The 18,820-nt window shown below is 40.8% G+C and overlaps 2 protein-coding genes across 4 annotated transcripts; one reads left to right on the top strand and one right to left on the bottom strand.

The window, feature by feature from the left end:
• Positions 1-245: 245 nt before the first annotated feature.
• LOC127622110 (protein Churchill-like) lies at positions 246-3,005 on the bottom strand. Its single transcript, XM_052096043.1, has 4 exons — positions 2,879-3,005; positions 2,190-2,325; positions 2,032-2,102; positions 246-843 (listed from the first exon to the last, which is right to left on the bottom strand). Exons 1-4 carry the CDS (start codon positions 2,915-2,917, stop codon positions 751-753), a joined length of 339 nt encoding a protein of 112 aa, XP_051952003.1. The 5' UTR covers positions 2,918-3,005; the 3' UTR covers positions 246-750.
• A 12,483-nt stretch (positions 3,006-15,488) lies between these two features.
• Positions 15,489-17,044, top strand: LOC127622371 (uncharacterized). Of its 3 annotated transcripts, none has more exons than XM_052096458.1 (4): positions 15,489-15,614; positions 15,712-15,855; positions 16,088-16,423; positions 16,534-17,044. In XM_052096458.1, the coding sequence occupies exons 3-4, from the start codon at positions 16,105-16,107 to the stop codon at positions 16,866-16,868; spliced, it is 654 nt and encodes a 217-aa protein (XP_051952418.1). In that variant the 5' UTR covers positions 15,489-15,614; positions 15,712-15,855; positions 16,088-16,104; the 3' UTR covers positions 16,869-17,044. The 3 variants fall into 3 exon arrangements, with proteins under 3 accessions (XP_051952418.1, XP_051952420.1, XP_051952419.1); XM_052096460.1 differs by having other exon boundaries at positions 15,495-15,855; positions 16,088-16,263; positions 16,390-16,423; XM_052096459.1 differs by having other exon boundaries at positions 15,556-15,614; positions 15,745-15,855.
• The last annotated feature ends 1,776 nt before the right edge of the window (positions 17,045-18,820 follow it).

Below are 18,820 nucleotides of genomic sequence, written 5' to 3'. Positions count from 1 at the left end.
TAAACTGTATATAGATATAAATATTTAAAAGGAAACTCCACCTCATGCTTCCTGTACTGTATTTTGCTAACAAATGTTTCAGTCATGCAAAACATGTCACTGTGTTGGAATGATTATGTATTCATATTAATGGATTAAATAAGTACTAGTACCTGAGGCCTTTGTGACAACATTGTAGTATTTTTTCATTTAGTATGGTTTCAAATTATATATATGTATATACATACATACACACACATACATAAACACACACAATGGAGCATTGTTTTACAGTTTATTTCGACAAAGCATACAAAACAAAACAAAACACTGTGTACCATGTTTGAGCATGTTTCATCTGCCTAATTTAAATGTGTTCTTTATCCCCCTTTTTTCCCAAGTGACAAATACAGTAGAAGACTACCTGTGTTACAAACTGTTAGTCCATTCAAAGGGAGCTTCCACCAATTTAATTTAAAACATCTACTTGTTCCTAGTTAACTTTAATATTGGAGAATTGCTTCTCAGACTCATGTACTTTTATGATTCAGAGTAGTACTGCGTACCTACACTAAGAGCCACTTTTAAAACTGTAGAAACAAAGAACACAATGCATCCTGCGATATATTCTTCTGGAGTTATATGTGACGATACGTATGCCATTCTCCAGAGCTAAGCATATATGAAACACTGCATGTGTCATGGTTCCCTCAAAAAGTGCATAACCATGTTAAGAAGAGAATGTCCCATCTCCGGTTCTGTGCAAATACTCTAGAAGAGAGGCGCTGTTTGCCTGGGATCATCTGGCAGAACACTGATGGAATCCTCGGCCTTTCCACACAACATACACAACATTGTGTATTCCTGAAAAATCAAACATAATTAAATGCGATTCTGTAAATCAACTCCTTTCAATTTACCAACCCTTAGTATTCATATTCCAGCTTATAGCTTTTCTTTTTGTGGTAACACTTTACAATAAGGTTCCATATGTTAATATTAGTTAATGCATTTATTAATCTTTGTTAATGTTAGTTAATAAAAATACTATTGTTCACTGTTAGTTCATAGTGCATTGTCTTATTTTAACAAACACAACTTTTCATTTTGAAAAATGTATTAGAATATTTTGAAATGAATGTTAACCAAGATTAAAAAATGTTAACTAGTGTTGTTAACTAATGTTAATAAATGGAACCTTATTGTAAAGTTTTACACTTTTTGTTATATGGTCACATTAAAACAGACTTGGAAACTTTTTCCAGGCCTTCATAATTTATTCTTGGTACTTTTATGTATGGATTTTACTGTTTTTGTCCCAGACCAAGACTTTCAATACTAAACCATAAAAATCTAGAATAATCTGAACAATGAGTGAAATAAACAATCAATTGTTTGTGTGAAAATGTATAATTTTAGATTTTTTTTTATACTTACAATTGTCCCACATTTTCACCCCACCAAAAAAAAATTCCCCTAATATTTGTTCTTCTTCAAAAGTTAGTGAGCTTGTTAGTTTTACTGACAAAAGTGTCAGTAAAGAGCATGCTTGAGATGAAATATGAGACTAAATATCATTTGTGAGCAGAATATTTTATGTGCAATAATATAATTTGTATTTAGGAGGATGTATAAAATGTTAATTATGAAATATGCCATAGCAAGACAAAGGCACTGGCAATTATTTTATGTCATTTCCATCACGTAATTTCTATGGAGTTCTATTAAACACACTACAGAATTTGAGATGTGCTGGAAATGACACTGTGGTGGGATTTTTCATGACTTTTAACAAAAATCACAAATCTTCTGTGATTCATGTACATACAGTTACAGTTGTACAGTTGGACCTTGTTAGTTGACAATTAAAAAAATTCAAGATTTTCTACAAGTCATAAGTGCCATAAGTTGAAAGAAACACCTGTATAAGGTACTATATATTGAATATTGTGTGCAATGTTAAATAATGATATGGCATATTTACTGTGCCCGTAGACCAACCATCAAGTAAAATTCCTAATTGTCCATTGTAGAATTAAGGACACCGCTTACCTGATAGTCATCCACCACAGTGAAGGTGTACTCATGTCTGGCTATAACATGATCACAGTTCTTGCACATATCTGGGGAAAAAATAGAGGTTATTCATGAAGTTGTTTGGAGATGTTTGGCATTCATTGGACATTTTATGCGCTGCTGATGTGACTCACGAATGTAAGTGACAATCTCTTCCTCATCCTCTTTCACCAGAGTCCTGTCACTGATCAGTACAAAGTCCCGTTGGTGACAGTTGGCACAGCCAAGAAAGTTAATCAGATATGAACCATTCTCCAGACAGGTATTACCCTACTCTCATAGCAAATAATAAAAAACATTTCAGATGTTGCGTTGCAGACAAAACATATGAATATAACATGTTAATTGACATAATTCATGCTGACTTGACCATGGGTAATATCTCTTGGTAGCATTTACAGGGCAAACCAAGGGTGAAATACTCAGGTAGGCAAATGTGTACAAAGTATAAGCAATACAAACAAGCTTAACCTAATAAACCTGTTTGCCTGGTAGCTTTAAAAATCAGGCAAATGAGGACTTTTAACACGACCACCATGAGGCTTGCCTGGGGGACACATCTAAATGAAGTACTGTAAAAAGTGCGAATAAATGCTTTTAAAAAAGCATATACGGGAGCTAATGGGTTAAGCTTCAAGGAAAGAACAATGAAAAATAAATCAATAACAAAACATAGCCTTGAAGGACTTATAAACTGCAATTATGAAGTTCCACATCTGCTGCGCCTGAACTATCAACAACAAGCGATGCACTTGCAGTTATGCACAATTATTCTTCAATAATTTGTACAAGATGTGGCGGTCACAAATGATAACGAACTCACCCTGTCGGGATATTGTTTCTGCACACAACCAGTACACATTTCTTATCAAACAGATAAGAAAATAAAAAGACACAGCACAGAAGAGCAATGAAGTGCGATGATGCTTCCGTTATCGGCTTCCTCTCTGAAATCTCTGTACACGATTTGTCAGTGCTGGCGCCACCTATCGGAGATTTTAGCTGATGCCGTTTTCTCCGAAAACTGACTGAATAGACCTTTTTCACAGGCTGTGGTGAAGCGTTTCCGCCTTATTTATCAGCGTAAATATCACACATTTTTATATGTTATACACTTTTATATGTTAAACACGGAGTGTAAATTTATAACATTATGCTTTGAGTTTTATAACCCTGGAATTAGTACAAAAATAAATAAAATTACCACAGCTGCGAGGGGGTTTCTATTATAGCTGCTGAGAGAGTGACAGAGAATTTTATTTATTTGGCATCTTCTCCAAACTGACTTGATGGAAGCCTTAAACCGCAAGGTGGGAAAAAAAATAAAAAATAGAATATGTCTCGGTTCCTTCCTGATTCTAAGTCTTAAATTTTTTTTCTCTCTTCATAATTATTTTTTACTCTTCAAAAAATGTGGTTTTGTTTTCTCTTTCCAAATTTGTTTTCTAGCTTCAAAAAAATGCATGCGTTACCAAACTTCGCCACCAGATGCCACTATCAGTAAACAAGTAATCTTATGCTTTCACTGTTGCTATATACACTCACCTAAAGGATTATTAGGAACACCATACTAATACTGGTGTTTGACCCCCTTTCGCCTTCAGGACTGCCTTAATTCTACGTGGCATTGATTCAACAAGGTGCTGAAAGCATTCTTTAGACATGTTGGCCCATACTGATAGGATAGCATCTTGCAGTTGATGGAGATTTGTGGGATGCACATCCAGGGCACGAAGCTCCCGTTCCACCACATCCCAAAGATGCTCTATTGGGTTGAAATCTGGGGACTGTGGGGGCCATTTTAGTACAGTGTACTAAAGTGTACTAAAATGTTTGCATCTGAGTTCTTTTGTTGTTTATTTTGTATTAATGAATGAACCTCTGACTGCTCATTTCCAGCTTATTACAAGTTTACTTGCCAAATAAATTAATGGACATGAAAAATCGATTTGTTTAAATTATTTTATTACCTTTATTTCTCAACTCATTGTCATGTTCAAGAAACCAATTTGAAATGATTCGAGCTTTGTGACATGGTGCATTATCCTGCTGGAAGTAGCCATCAGAGGATGGGGAGGATGGGTACATGGTGGCCATAAAGGGATGGACATGGTCAGAAACAATGCTCAGGTAGGCTGTGGCATTTAAACGATGCCCAATTGGCACTAAGGGGCCTAAAGTGTGCCAAGAAAATATCACCCACACCATTACACCACCAGCAGCAGCCTGCACAGTGGTAACAAGGCATGATGGATCCATGTTCTCATTCTGTTTAAGCCAAATTCTGACTCTACCATCTGAATGTCTCAACAGAAATCGAGACTCATCAGACCAGGCAACATTTTTCCAGTCTTCAACTGTCCAATTTTGGTGAGCTCTTGCAAATTGTAGCCTCTTTTTCCTATTTGTAGTGGAGATGAGTGGTACCCGGTGGGGTCTTCTTCTGTTGTAGCCCATCTGCCTCAAGGTTGTGCGTGTTGTGGCTTCACAAATGCTTTGCTGCATACCTCGGTTGTAACGAGTGTTTATTTCAGGCAAAGTTCCTCTTCTATCAGCTTGAATCAGTCGGCCCATTCTCCTCTGGCCTCTAGCATCAACAAGGCATTTTTGCCCACAGGACTGCCGCATACTGGATGTTTTTCCCTTCTCACACCATTCTTTGTAAACCCTAGAAATGGTTGTGCGTGAAAATCCCAGTAACTGAGCAGATTGTGAAATACTCAGACCGGCCCGTCTGGCACCAACAACCATGCCACGCTCAAAATTGCTTAAATCACCTTTCTTTCCCATTCTGACATTCAGTTTGGAGTTCAGGAGATTGCCTTGACCAGGACCACACCCCTAAATGCATTGAAGCAACTGCCATGTGATTGGTTGATTAGATAATTGCATTAATGAGAAATTGAACAGGTGTTCCTAATAATCCTTTAGGTGACTGTAGTTGAATAATACATTTATTATTTATTTAATGGTTTGCAAACCTTAATAAAGATAAAATCAGGTTACATATGTTTGATATGTCATTCGTTGTCGTGTAACAACTGGAGCTATTTTTTTGTTTGAAATTGTTGGTCTTCCTTTAACAATAATAAGGGAGTGGTGTTGGTGTAGTGGGCTAAAGCACATAACTGTTAATCAGAAGGTCACTGGTTCCTTGAGCAAGGCACTTTACTCCAGGTTGCTCCGGTGGGATTGTCCCTGTAATAAGTGCACTGTAAGTCGCTTTGAATAAAAGCGCCTGCCAAATGCATAAATGTAAATGTAATAAGTGCAAAACACATAATTTATAAATACATTGCCTATATGCATTGTTGACATATGTAACACCTGGAGTTATTTTTTTGTTTGAAATGGTTGGTCTGTCTAAACATGAGCTAGAGAGTTTGCAGATGTAAAATGCTCATCCCAAACAAATTGGTGAGGGGTGAGGAATCCCCTATAGTAGGCCTATCGCTCCCCGGGTTCTGCCGGGGGGGGAAGATTTTTATTCAAATATATATTTGATAAAATTATGGTCTAATTTTACATTTTGTGGTTTTAATTATTAGTAGTTTAGCAACTTGATTCATTCACACAATAAATGACCTCAATACAATATGTAAACATTTAATTTTGATAAACTGGGCGGAAAATGTATTAATGTGCAGCGGTGGAAAGAGTACTGAAAAATCATACTCAAGTAGAAGTACTGTTACTTCCCAAAAAAATTTGTATGAGTAGAGTAAAAGTAGCTGTCCTAAAAACTACTCAAGTAAGAGTAAAAGAGTAGCTCATTTAAAAGTACTCATGAGTAGTGAGTATTGAGCACCGACTTGCAAAACCTATGCCCCATTATAATGAACACTGTATGCTAACTTTTAAAATACATCACTTATATTCATAATGCAATAATTATTCAAATAGTAAAGATACTGTGTGGCCATATATGCATTGAGATGTGTTAAATCCTGAACACACAAACTAAAACTGGCAGTTATAACAGAATACACTGGGAGGCGCTGTTGAGTGTGGACGCAAGTTGATCACATTTGTTGAGCAAACGGTTCTATCAGTACATGTAATTCAGATAAACACAAAAAGCGGTTTATAGTGAGAATCTGGCTTACTGTGAGAAAGCTGGGTTCCTGTTTATATGTACTGGATAAGAGGTGTACACTTTACTCTCGTATTATGTGCATCTCGTCAGAAAGCAGCATCACCGTAGCAACGTAATCCCTGTGACGCTTCTGTAAACAACAAACATGGCATCTGAGAAAGACTTTGCTAGCTGAAGTAAGGCACATTCCATAATTTAAACTGATGTGTATAAACGAGTATAGTTTACTGAGCTTGTTTTTCTCAACATAAACATGACATGAGATACAATATTATCATGATAACTATGCAGAGTTTATACTCGTCCTGTATGTTAACGACTCGGTTACTAACGTAACCTCGGTTCCCTGAGAGGAGGGAACGAGTATTGTGTAAGTAGCTTACGCTATGGGAAAACTCCGTTTCTCGAGAAATATTGAAGTCTTTATGTAAAACGCATTGCAGCTGCACAGCAGACAGTAATGAGCGAGGCAGCTCGGTCATTGGCTGTGCTGCGGCAACTGCTCGAACCAATGACGGGGCGAATCTCGCGTTCGCAGGCTCAGAGCCCGCCGAAATTAGCATAGCCAGGCTATATAATGGGCACCCCGTCACACGAGCAGTGTTGCCAACTATTTTCAATGGAAAGTAGCTAAAGCCTGCTCGAAAAGTAGCTAAATGTCGCCAGATGACGTCATGCGTCATTAGCATATTAATGACGTCATCGCGTCGTATTTGCATTCTGCCTAATTTGTCGGTACTGTAGTCTACTTCAATTTATAATAACGGTTGTCTCCCCTAAACAGTGCTCATACTGTTTTTATATAAGTATATAGCCGAATGTCCAGTAAAACGGTTCTCAATTACATATTTTCTGTTAGACAATGGAACGGAACTTAGCTAACGTTACATGTTTATGAGTTTGAAGAAGGTTTATTGTTGTGTTTGGATAAGTAAAATGTATAGAGTCTGTAAATATACGATCTGAAGTCGGAGAGTTCAGAAACCGAACCGGAATGAACTAAAACTCTGATTAGTAGTGAATGTAAGCGCATGCCAAGAAAAAACGGTCAAATTAAATGTTTTGAATTAAAACAAAGGAGAAGGCAGCTGCTATGTGATCACTGATTGGTTCCTGCTAACACAGCGTGCACATGCGCAGCTCATTCATGTCTATGTCCGCTGGCGTGCAGTCAACGGAATGTGCTGCTCCTCTCAGCCGCTCACTGAACAGAGCAGATGCAGCTGGGAAGTAAGACCTCACGCTTGCAGTACTGGCGATATTTGGAATTTGGAAAGTTGCTAAGGTTTGTCCAAAAAGTCGCTAGATTTTTCGCTAGTCGCTTTTTTGAAAAAATGTCGCTAAAGGGGTCTGAAAAGTCGCTAAAAATAGCGACAAAGTCGCTAAGTTGGCAACAATGCATACGAGTTCCTTTAGGTTCAATCGACTGAAGCGAACTGACCAAGCACAAGCACGGCAGCTTACGCAATACTCGTTCCCTCCTCTCAGGGAACCGAGGTTACGTTAGTAACCGAGTCGTTCCCTATCGAGAGGTCTCTCCTATTGCGTAAGTAGCTTACGCTGCAATACTCGTTCCCTCCTCTCAGGGAACCAAGGTTACGTTAGTAACCGAGTCGTTCCCTATCGAGAGGTCTCTCCTATTGCGTAAGTAGCTTACGCTATGGGAACACCATGTAAAACGCAGTGCGTGCTGACTTCGCTCTATAAAGCCAGAGGCAGATGCCTGAGCCTTAAAGCAAAGTGATTATTCCTCGAGCCGGCCAACGGCGAGCTACATAATGGGATAGTATAGAGCGCCCTTCCAAGGTGGTCCATGGTGGGGCGCTCATAGTACAAACACAAGCACATATTTTATGTACTGAGTTTTCTATGTACTGATATGCATAAAAAATTCTTTAAGTCAGTCAGAGACGGACCTTGTAAGGGAGGAGATAATACTCAGCATATACATACTCCAGTCCATTCTACAGTCAGGCTGATAGAATGTTGGAATGCATTTTTCTATGTACTGGCATGCGTAAAAAATCCTCTGAGTCGGTCAGAGACGGACCTTATAAGGGAGGAGATAATGCTCAGCGTATACATACTCCAGTCCATTCTACAGTCAGGCTGATAGAATGTTGGAATGCATCTTTCTATGTACTGATATGCATAAAAAATCCTCTAAGTCGGTCAGAGATGGACCTTATAAGGGAGGAGATAATGCTCAGCACTCCAGTCCATTCTACAGTCAGGCTGATAGAATGTTGGAATGCATTTTTTCTATGTACTGATATGCATAAAGAATCCTCTAAGTCGGTCAGAGAAGGACCTTATAAGGGAGGAGATAATGCTCAGCATATACATACTCCAGTCCATTCTACAGTCAGGCTGATAGAATGTTGGAATGCAATGAGGGGACCTGTAGGTTATAAAACCTAATAAATGTCGAAGGCGAAGTCCCGCCCGCCGCCGCACAAATATCTTCAATGGGTATCCCACTCGACCAAGCCCACGAGGAGGCCATGCTCCTCGTAGAGTGAGCTCTGATGCCTAAGGGGCATTGAAGGCCCTTGGCTTCATAAGCTAGCGCTATAGCATCCACTATCCAGCGCGATATTCTTTGCTTTGAGACTGCGAGACCTTTAGTGCGGCCGCCAAAGCATACGAATAATTGTTCCGTCTGTCTGAACAGGGCAGAACGTTCCAAATATACTCTGAGCGCCCTGACCGGGCAGAGTAAATTAGCGTTGCTTTCGTCTGCTGGGGACGATAGCGCTGCCAGAGATATCACCTGTGCTCTGAAGGGTGTGGAGAGCACTTTAGGAATATACCCGTGCTTTGGCCTAAGGACAACTCTGCAGTCGTTAGGTCCAAATTCCAGGCAAGCAGCGCTTGATGACAGCGCGTGCAGGTTGCCCACTCTCTTGACTGAGGCGAGCGCCAGCAAGAGCGCAGTTTTGAGCGAGAGCTGTTTAAGGTGCACAGTTCAGAGAGGTTCGAACGGGCACTCTTGAGTGCGCCCAGGACCGTGGCCAGGTCCCAGATCGGCACCGAGGGGGGCGAGGAGGGTTCATCCTCCTAAGCCTCTTAGGAAACGAATGATTAGGTCGTTTTTCCCTAATGAACGTCCTTTATCAGCATTGTGTGACGCCGCTATGGCAGCCACATAGACTTTGAGCATGGAGGGTGTGCGGCCCGCCTCCAGCAGCTCTTGCAAAAAGGCGAGTACACTTGGTATCTCGCACGATTTGGGGTTCAAGCTCTTGGTATCACACCAGTCACTGAACACTTTCCACTTTTGGGCATATAAGCGCCACGTAGAGGGTGCTCGCGCCTCAGTGATGGTTCTCAAAACTCCACTGGGGAGGTTCTCGGGAACCCGTTGAGGGGCTATGCATGGAGGGCCCACAGATCGGGAAGAATCATCCCGTTGGCCTGCCTGAGGAGGTCTAGCCTCAACGGAATCGGCCATGGGGCAGATTGCATCATCTGCATCAGTTCTGGAAACCACGTTTGGTTGTTCCAGAGTGGGGCTACCAGGAGCACTGCACATCTCACTTCCCTGATCCGACTGATGACCTGAGGTAGCATCGTGATCGGGGGAAAAGCATACAAGGGGCATTGTATTAGTTCATTGTGCAGAGTTTTAGTTCATTCCGGGAAAAGCATACAAGGGGCATTGCGCGTTTTCCCTGGAGGCGAAGAGGTCGACCTCTGCCTCGCCAAAGTTTTGCCATAACCACTGAACCGTCAGGGGGTGGAGAGACCATTCTCCTGGGAGAACCTTGTCTCTGGACAGCATGTCTGCTCCCTGGTTCAGGGCGCCTGGCACATGCGCTGCTCTCAGCGAGCGCAAGTGGTGTTGTGACCATAAGATGAGCTCCCTGGCCATAGAGTGCAGGGAGCTCGACCTGAGTCCACCCTGGCGATTTATATACGAAACTACCGTCATGTTGTCCGTTCGGACCAGGACGTGTTCGCTTTTCAGGTACGGAAGCAGGGCTCTGAGAGCCAAGGCGACCGCTTCATTTCCAGACAGTTTATATGTAGGCGCTTTTCCGGGTTTGACCAAAAGCCGGATACAGGCCTGCCCTCGTAAAGGGCCCCCCATCCTATTTTGGAGGCATCTGTTGTGATCATTTTTCTCCGCGTATTTACGCCCAGACTCACGCCGGTTTGATACCTGTTGACGGCTTTCCAGGGCGTCAGGGCTTTTATACAGCCGTGATTCGCTCTGATCAAAAAGTGGCCCGAGCACCACGCGTGAGTGGGGACACGGCTCTTGAGCCAGCGCTGGAGAGGACGCATGTGGTGCAACAATCCTAGCTGGAGTACCGCTGATGCCGAGGCCATGAGACCGAGCATTCTTTGAAAATCGTTTGACGGGGGCGTGTGCGCCCGTTCTGAATAATGTTGCAAGGCGTCAAATAGAGAGCGCGCGCTCTGATGAGAGGCACGCTGTCATCTGCACTGAGTCTAGCACTATTCCCAGAAAAGAGATATTCTGACTGGGGGATAGCACGCTCTTTGCAAAATTGATTCTCAGACCCAGGCATTCTAGATGGCTGATAATCCAAGATCTGTGCGTCGTTAGCTGACCCTCTGATTGTGCTATGATTAGCCAGTCGTTGAGGTAATTCAGTATTCGCACTCCCCGCTGTCTCGGGGGGAAAGTGCCGTGTCCATACATTTTGTGAATGTACGGGGGGCCAATGATAGTCTGAATGGTAGTACTGTTTACTGGTATGACTGTCCCTCGAAAGCGAATCTCAGAAAAGGCCTGTGATGAGGCGCTATCGGAATGTGAAAGTAAGCGTCTTTCAAATCCACTGATAGAAACCAATCCCCGGGCTGAACTTGCGCGAGGATATGTTTGGTTGTTAACATTCTGAACGAGCGAATCATTAAAGCTTTGTTCAGATGTCTGAGATCTAGGATGGGGCGGAGGCCACCGCCCTTTTCGGGACGAGAAAATGGCGGCTGTAAAACCCGCCTAGCTCATAGAGGGAGGAACAGTTTCTATAGCGCCTTCTCTATCAGTTTGAGCACCTCGGTGCGTAGAACATGTGACACATCTTTCCTCACTTTCGTCTCGACCACCGCTGAAAAGCGGGGTGGTCTGCGAGCGAATTGAAGTGAGTAACCGTGTTTTATTATGTTCAAAACCCATTTTGGCATGTCAGGGATTTTTTCCCAGGCTTTTGCTCGCACAGATATGGGCTGAATGTTGGCTGGGGGCGTGTCGCAGTGACGTATGGGCCCCACCGGCAAATTGCCTTGTGCTAACACTGAGTTTACAGCTCCCAGAGGCGCAGGTGCGCGCTGAGCAGCCATGTTGAGTGCCGAGTGCAGGGGTGCGTGTGAGCTTACAGGCACGCACGCTATCTCCGTAATGCTCGCATCGTGAGCTGGAGAAATGTTTGAAACTGTATGGACAGTGTTTACAGGTGGGGGTGCATACATTGTAATAGGCACGCGCGCCACTTTCATAAAGCTTCCCGCTCTTAGCGGGGAGTTTCTTGGCTCGCGCGTCGTATCTGTGATGCTTGCGGCATGAGACAGAGAACTGTTTGAAACTGTATGGGCAGCGCTTATGGGTGGGGGTGCATCTACTGTAGTAGGCATGCGCGCCACTTTTATAAAGCCTCCCGCTCGGCCTCTGCACGAGGCGCAGGTCGAAGGCATTTGGAACAACGCCTCGAATTTGCTCTTTTACTAAATACAAAAAGTGTCGCAAAGGCGAACACTTGCAAAGTAGCTTAGTAAAAAGGATATAGTGATGCGCGCCGGATGGCGTAGCAGAAGGCTTCGAAGGCGCCGGCGTCCTCTTAGCAGTCCTGCTGTAGGCTTGTCAATGGCGGGCGAAAGACTCCAACAATCCGGAGGATCCAGCGAAGAGGAGGTCTTCGCTGAAGGAGATTAAATCTAAAGGAACTCGTATGACGGGGTGCCCATTATATAGCCTGGCTATGCTAATTTTGGCGGGCTCTGAGCGCTGAACGCGTGGCTAGCGCCCATTGGTCGCGCGTTCAGAGTCGCCCCGTCATTGGTTCGAGCAGTTGCCGCAGCACAGCCAATGACCGAGCTGCCTCGCTCATAACTGTCTGCTGTGCAGCTGCAATGCGTTTTACATAAAGACTTCAATATTTCTCGAGAAACTGAGTTTTCCCATAGCGTAAGCTACTTACGCAATAGGAGAGACCTCTCGATAGGGAACTGCATCAGTCTACTTCATTAGCGGTTACTTTTTCTTCGCTTTGCCTGAGCTTAAATGCTTTCATTATATTCTTTTTTGTTTTCACCCATTTTTTTTAAACACAGGACATGATATAAGCTTGTTTTGAATATAATTTTAAGCTTTTTTTTTTTAAATGTTGACGCAACCTTTATGACCAAAAAAAAAAAAGCATTTTACGTCTCTTTCTCATTAATTATATTTAAATAATAGAATATTCGTTTTTTATGAGCTTAATTATTCAAATACCAAATTATTAATGAATGCCCATCCCTAATAAACACTACATGAATCTGATTCCAAAAAAACATTATGGAGACATGAGCTTACAGAAATGCAGATTAAAAATCATTTTCAATACACTGATCACCATTTTAAATCGTAATGTATGAAACAATAACATTAAAATCAGTTTATGTGTAGGGTCTAAATTTCCCTTAATGCCGACAGAGCATTATTGTTGCGCATAAACATGTTCAAACAATGCAATGCAAAAAAATGTTAAATAAGCAGGATCACTTGGCACATCATGTCATGCAGAATATAGGTAGAGCAGGCATGGGAAAAGTGGTTTGGCACCGGAGCTACATAACGCTTAAAAAGTGTTCACCCAAATATGGAAATTCTCTCATAATTTACTCATCCTCATGCCATCCCAGATGTGTATGATTTTCTTTCTTCCGCAGAACACAAATTAAGATTTTTAGAAGAATATCTCAGCTCTGTAGGTCCATACAATGCAAGTGAATCAGTGCTAAAATAACGATGCTCATAAAATCACATAAATCAGCATAAAATTTGTCTAATCCATGTGCCTCCAGTGGTTTAATCCATGTCTTCAGAATTGATATTATAGATGTGGTGAGAAACAGATCAATATTTAATACCTTTTTTACTATTAATTCTCCTCCCTGCTTAGTGAACCTCCACTTTAAATTTCACATTGTTCTTCTTGTGTTTTTGGTGATTCACTATCTTCATGCATATCGCCACCTACTGGGCAGTGAGAAGAATGTATATCTAAAAATTACTTAAATATTGATCTTCTTCTCACCCACACTTATCATGTCCCTTCTGAAGTCATGGATTAAACCGCTGGAGTTATATATTACTTTTATGCTGCTTTAATGTGCTTTTTGGAGCTTCAAAGTTCTGGTCACCATTTACTTGCATTGTATGGTCCTACAGAGCTGAAATATTCTTCTAAAAATCTTAATTTGTGTTCTAAAGCAAGTCATACAAATCAGGGATGGAATGAGAGTGAGTAAATGATGAGAGAATGTTCTGCCTGAAGTTTTGCTGTACAAGTGTTGATCTTTATAAAATCTAAGCTTAATTATAAATTATTTTATCATCTCTACTTTCCTGAAAATGTATTATACCAATTAACACTCTCTACATCTGGGGTCAGTATTATTAAAAAACAATATTTCAAAAAATATTATTATTAAAAATTGTTGTATGATTAATAGCCTTTATATGACATATACGAGACATGTGCTCAATTCACATACATGTACAACATTTTAATACGAATACTATAATATTTGTCACAATGTTTAAAGTTCACTTTAGACATAAACGACTGCATTTACATTAAATCCTCACTAAGACGGGCATTGGCTGAATTATAAAGTGTATTTGATCATTTAGGCGCGAACCCGCATTCGCGCTCGTCTCGGAGCACGCGCATGTAAAGCCTAAACATTAACCGTCAGTCAAACAGTGCGCATTTACAGACGTCACGTCAGGAAATAAAAAGTATATATTTTATATTTCATCTAGATTCTAGATCAACCAACGTTGTAATGAACACCCCTGTTCTAGATGTAGATCATAGGCTAAATATAGAAAACTACTCAGTCTCTTCGTTATATCTCCATAGAGTGCCGAAGTTATGACGTCACTTTGTAGGACAATTCTGAAGTTAGCGGCGCATGGGTTCCCTCGATCGAAAAGCTATGCATTTTCCCCATAGACTTTTGGAAAATCGCAAAAAATAAGATCTGTGTTCTACAAAGAGTTGTGACCCTTACACGTTTTGTCTATCAAGATCACATTTACAAGTTAATCCTAAATTTATACATTTTGAAGCCTAAATAAAGCCGTCAGATATAAAATGCTAACGGTAGGCTATAAACGGACTACAGCACACCATGGTCGCGGATCAACGTCATCATCAAGCTTCCTCAAACTTTATTTAAAAACACGCTCGCTCATTATGATCTGCGCTGTGTATGAACACTTATCTACTTTTTCATGAGAAATATTGCCCATTCGTTTTTTCCAAAAATGTTAGAAACTAATTTTATTTATGCGTGTCTCTCTGAGATTTTTTTAAAAATCTTTTGTTAATGTTTTATTTATTCGTTTATTATTTTGTTAGTTTATATAAACCTTAATATTATTTTCTTTGTGATTAAGATTATTATGCCTGATCATTGTGCCCCAAATAAACTTTAAAGATTATCTTTCACAGTATTATGTTTGATTGTATGTTTGCATACCATTTGCTAATTCGCCAGAAAAAACCCGCGATTTTACCATCTCATAAGCGTTAGCTATGGCCGTATCAATTTCCAATCTTATGTTCTTTTTCTTAGACGATAGAAAAACCATAGATCGAGGAGAGAACCACTATAAATCTGGACATGTAGAACAGTGCAGATTAGATGCTGGTTTACTTGCCGGTATTGTAAGGGCCAGCATGAGGGACAAGGTTTATCGAGTCTCGGTAAGTAAAACTAGTGAGAGATGAAAAGGTAAACTTCTAAGAACGTGAGGCTGAAACGCGGGCTAGTGAGAGATTTCCTATTTGTCATGATGACGTCTAAAGTCCCCGCCAAAGGATGTAGTCAACTTGTTAGCAATCACCGTTTTTAAGACACAATAAAGTTTAAAAAACCACAAGCAGGTTATAACTGGTGTGTTTTATTTCATAGATCAAAACGTGAAAATATTTAGAGGCTTGTTAACCACAGACCTTATTTCAGGCGATTTAGCAAAAACCCATTCAAAAAACCCATAGACTTTAGGGCGAGGGAACCGGAAGTGCTAAAATGCTAACTCACTTCCGCGTTTTGGTTTGGTTCCAGTGACGTCATAACTTCGGCACTCTATAGAGATTGCTAATGTGATGTCATCGTGACGTATTACCAGTGGTGAACGCAAAGCATTTTGGGAATCCGCGGCACAAACAGAAGGCGCCAGACTTGATTGCATGGAGGGAAGAACGCAGTGTTCAAGGTACCGTCTACCTGCTGTGTTATAAACTGCAATAGTCGTTCTCACGATAGAAGTGGCATAAAGCTTAAGAACGGAAAATCCTTTTATCGTTTTCCAGCTTGGAAAAATAATAGTACAAGCCATGTTTCAGAGGTGACAAAAAGGCGACGAATGGCATGGATAGCAGCAGTAAGGAGGCCCAAGATTACCTTTGATAACACTCCACCACACATGATGGTGTGTTCAAAGCATTTTCACAAAGGTAAGTTACAATTACTCTCTGTAAATGTTTTATTGTGGGCAAATAACCAGCGTGTTTTGTTTGATTTAACCAGACCATTAGATTTGACGTTAAGCCAATGTTAACCATTAACTAGCATGAAATGGCTAGAAAATTAGCTGAAGTTACCAATGTACTAAAGCGTAACATTAATCAGTTTTAAATGCTGTACATCTAGGCTACATAGCAATTTATTTGGTGACTGTGTTTGCAGGCTAACCTGCCTATGAAATGTTGGAGTGTAATCCTGACTGGGCCCCTTCTCTGTACCTCGGCCATACTGAGGTCAAAGCTACGAACACAGACCGGTTCAAGTGGTTTAGGAGAAGAGCGACGAGTTCACAACAACAGCAACCCCCATCGCTAGGCACTGACAACACTGGTCCTGAGGCTGAGTTGGAAGCTCACATGAATCAACCTCTATCGCCAGGCACTGACCACACTGGTCCTGAGGCTGAGTTGGAAGCTCACATGAATCAACCTCTATCGCCAGGCACTGACCACACTGGTCCTGAGGCTGAGTTGGATAATGCAGCACCTTTATACCCAGGTAAATAGTAAAAGAATACAATGTATGTTGCTCCCTGTGTATATCTAATCTGGATTAATTTGGAATAAAGGTTGTGATATGACACAATGTATTTTTATTGTTACTGTCAGACAACACTACACCTGCAACCAGTAAAAAGCAGAACACCGAGAACTGTGGCTTTCTTCAGAAGCTCTCGCCTGGAGACCTAGTGTTAGCGGACCGTGGATTTGATATTAAAGAAAGTGTTGCCCTTGTGGGTGCTACACTGAAAATACCTGCCTTCACCAGGGGCCATCACCAACTTAATGCAAAAAATGTGGAACAGACCAGGAAGTTAGCTCATGTCAGGATCCACATGGAGCGAGTGATAGGGTGTATGGGCTCTAAGTTTAACATATTAAATGACACAATACGCCTGGGATTTGTGGTGCCTTGTGAGGGGGAGGATAAAACTGCTGGATAAAACTGTGGTTGTGTGCTATGCTTTGACCAATATGTGTCCAAGTATTGTTGTGAAGCCATCATGTTAGAATTAAACACCATGCTCACATCTAATATGTAAATATGTTTTTTTCAAAAGATTTTGAAATGTCACTTCTCACATGTAATGATTTTTAGCCATCTCTGTAAATAAAATACACAAAGACTGAATGAAATTCTGCCTCCTTTATCTGTATTAAGGAAGAATTGTGCAAAATCAGTGTTATTTTGTTGCAAACACAATTACATAACTTAAATAGTAGTAACAACCAACTTAATTTCAGTTTCTTTACATATTTAACATGTAAATACATTTAGATGAAGACATTTATAAAGAGTCCATAGAAAAGACAACTGGAAATGTATGAGGTAGGTTGTGGGTGATAAGTCACAGACATGTGCAAGCATCGCATTGCCATAACTCTTCTCTGGCTGGACACAAATATAAGTAAACACTTTGCAGTTTGAATGATGTCCTCCTATGAACAAAATGATGGAGTATGTTTTTATGTTTCCACTGTTCGATCGCGCGAGGAGTGTGGTGCTTAAAACATTAGCATACCGTTGAACGGACGAGTTTTCTGCCCCACTTTTACAATCTCCAGGTCCTGGACCCATCCATCTGTAAAAAAGACCTGGGCCTGCTGCAGCGACTTGAAGTTACTGAAAACTTCGTGTGTATGCACTAACATTTAATATCATATAGTTGTATATATATGGGTGCTGAAAGTTGGGCAACAGGTTGACATCCCCTGACCAGTCACAGTCACTTTGATTCCCTTTATTTTCTCGTCATACCTCGTTTTTGCATTAGGATTTAGTTTTAGGCGGTATGGTCCGACAATGTTTTCTTTAGACCGCTGCATTTTGTAGGTTTATATTCTGTTTTTCACGCTTTTTATTATTTTCATGCCAGAACACTAGCCTGCTATGCGATGCCAGCCCATGTAAACTGGCCAAACATACCCATAATTCTTTGCGTTCTGATGACGTTGCCGCCCAGTTGGTCACATGTCTTAGCAATCTCTATTGCAGTCGTCCGGTTGAATGCGCGTTTAGTCTACTAACTCATGCATTAACATTACCAGATGAACCCCTAACACCTGAGAATGAATCAAGTTGCTAAACTACTAATTATTAAAACCACAAAATGTAAAATTAGACACTTCAAAAGGACAGACATAATAATAATTTCATTTTTCCCATTTTCCTCAATACATTCCTTCGCTTTCATACACTGAGAAAACGGCGGGTGTTTAGAAAGACACGAATGATATATCAAACATATGTAACCAGATTTTGTCTTTATTAAGGTATTTAAAAAAAAAACATTTTTGAAGAGAATTCTTTTTTTTAGGAAGAGAGAAAATAAATGAAGACTTATTGAAAAATCCACATGACGCATTGTCCAGAAAGCCCTGATGTTACTGACATAGTAGCAGAAGTAATATTGAAAAAAGTAATGAAATAAATGGTTGTAGTGTTGTGTGGGCACCCAGAATTGTATGAAGCAAAGGCATACATGTACAGAGACCGGAAGAAAAAAGACATCGCTTGGAGGAAAGTAAAGTTGGACTACCTGGTAAATTCTGAAAATATGCGTGTCTACTGATTCCATCCATGAACCAAGTCTTAGAAGCCCCTCCTCCTGTCCTTTTCCGGAAGAGAAGAGGGAATACTCGCTGTTTCGCGTTACTCGCGCGAACGCAAATTTAAACTGAAATGTATAATCCAGTGGTTAAACTCACGCGAGCAAAGCGAGGCGACAATTATCTTCACGTTGTATGTGAACCCACCATTAGCTCAGGAAGAAATTGAGACACAATTTTTTTCTCCACCTTGCGGTTCGGGGCTTCCGTAGATTTGCTTAATGCAAAATGAAATACAAAGAGAAGTAGGAGTAGTGAGGATAACCAAAAGAAGCACTAAAGAGTA

The sequence above is a fragment of the Xyrauchen texanus genome, chromosome 28 (assembly GCF_025860055.1).
Source record: "Xyrauchen texanus isolate HMW12.3.18 chromosome 28, RBS_HiC_50CHRs, whole genome shotgun sequence".
NCBI classification, from domain to species: domain Eukaryota; kingdom Metazoa; phylum Chordata; class Actinopteri; order Cypriniformes; family Catostomidae; genus Xyrauchen; species Xyrauchen texanus.
This window is presented reverse-complemented; position numbering and strand designations above follow the sequence as displayed.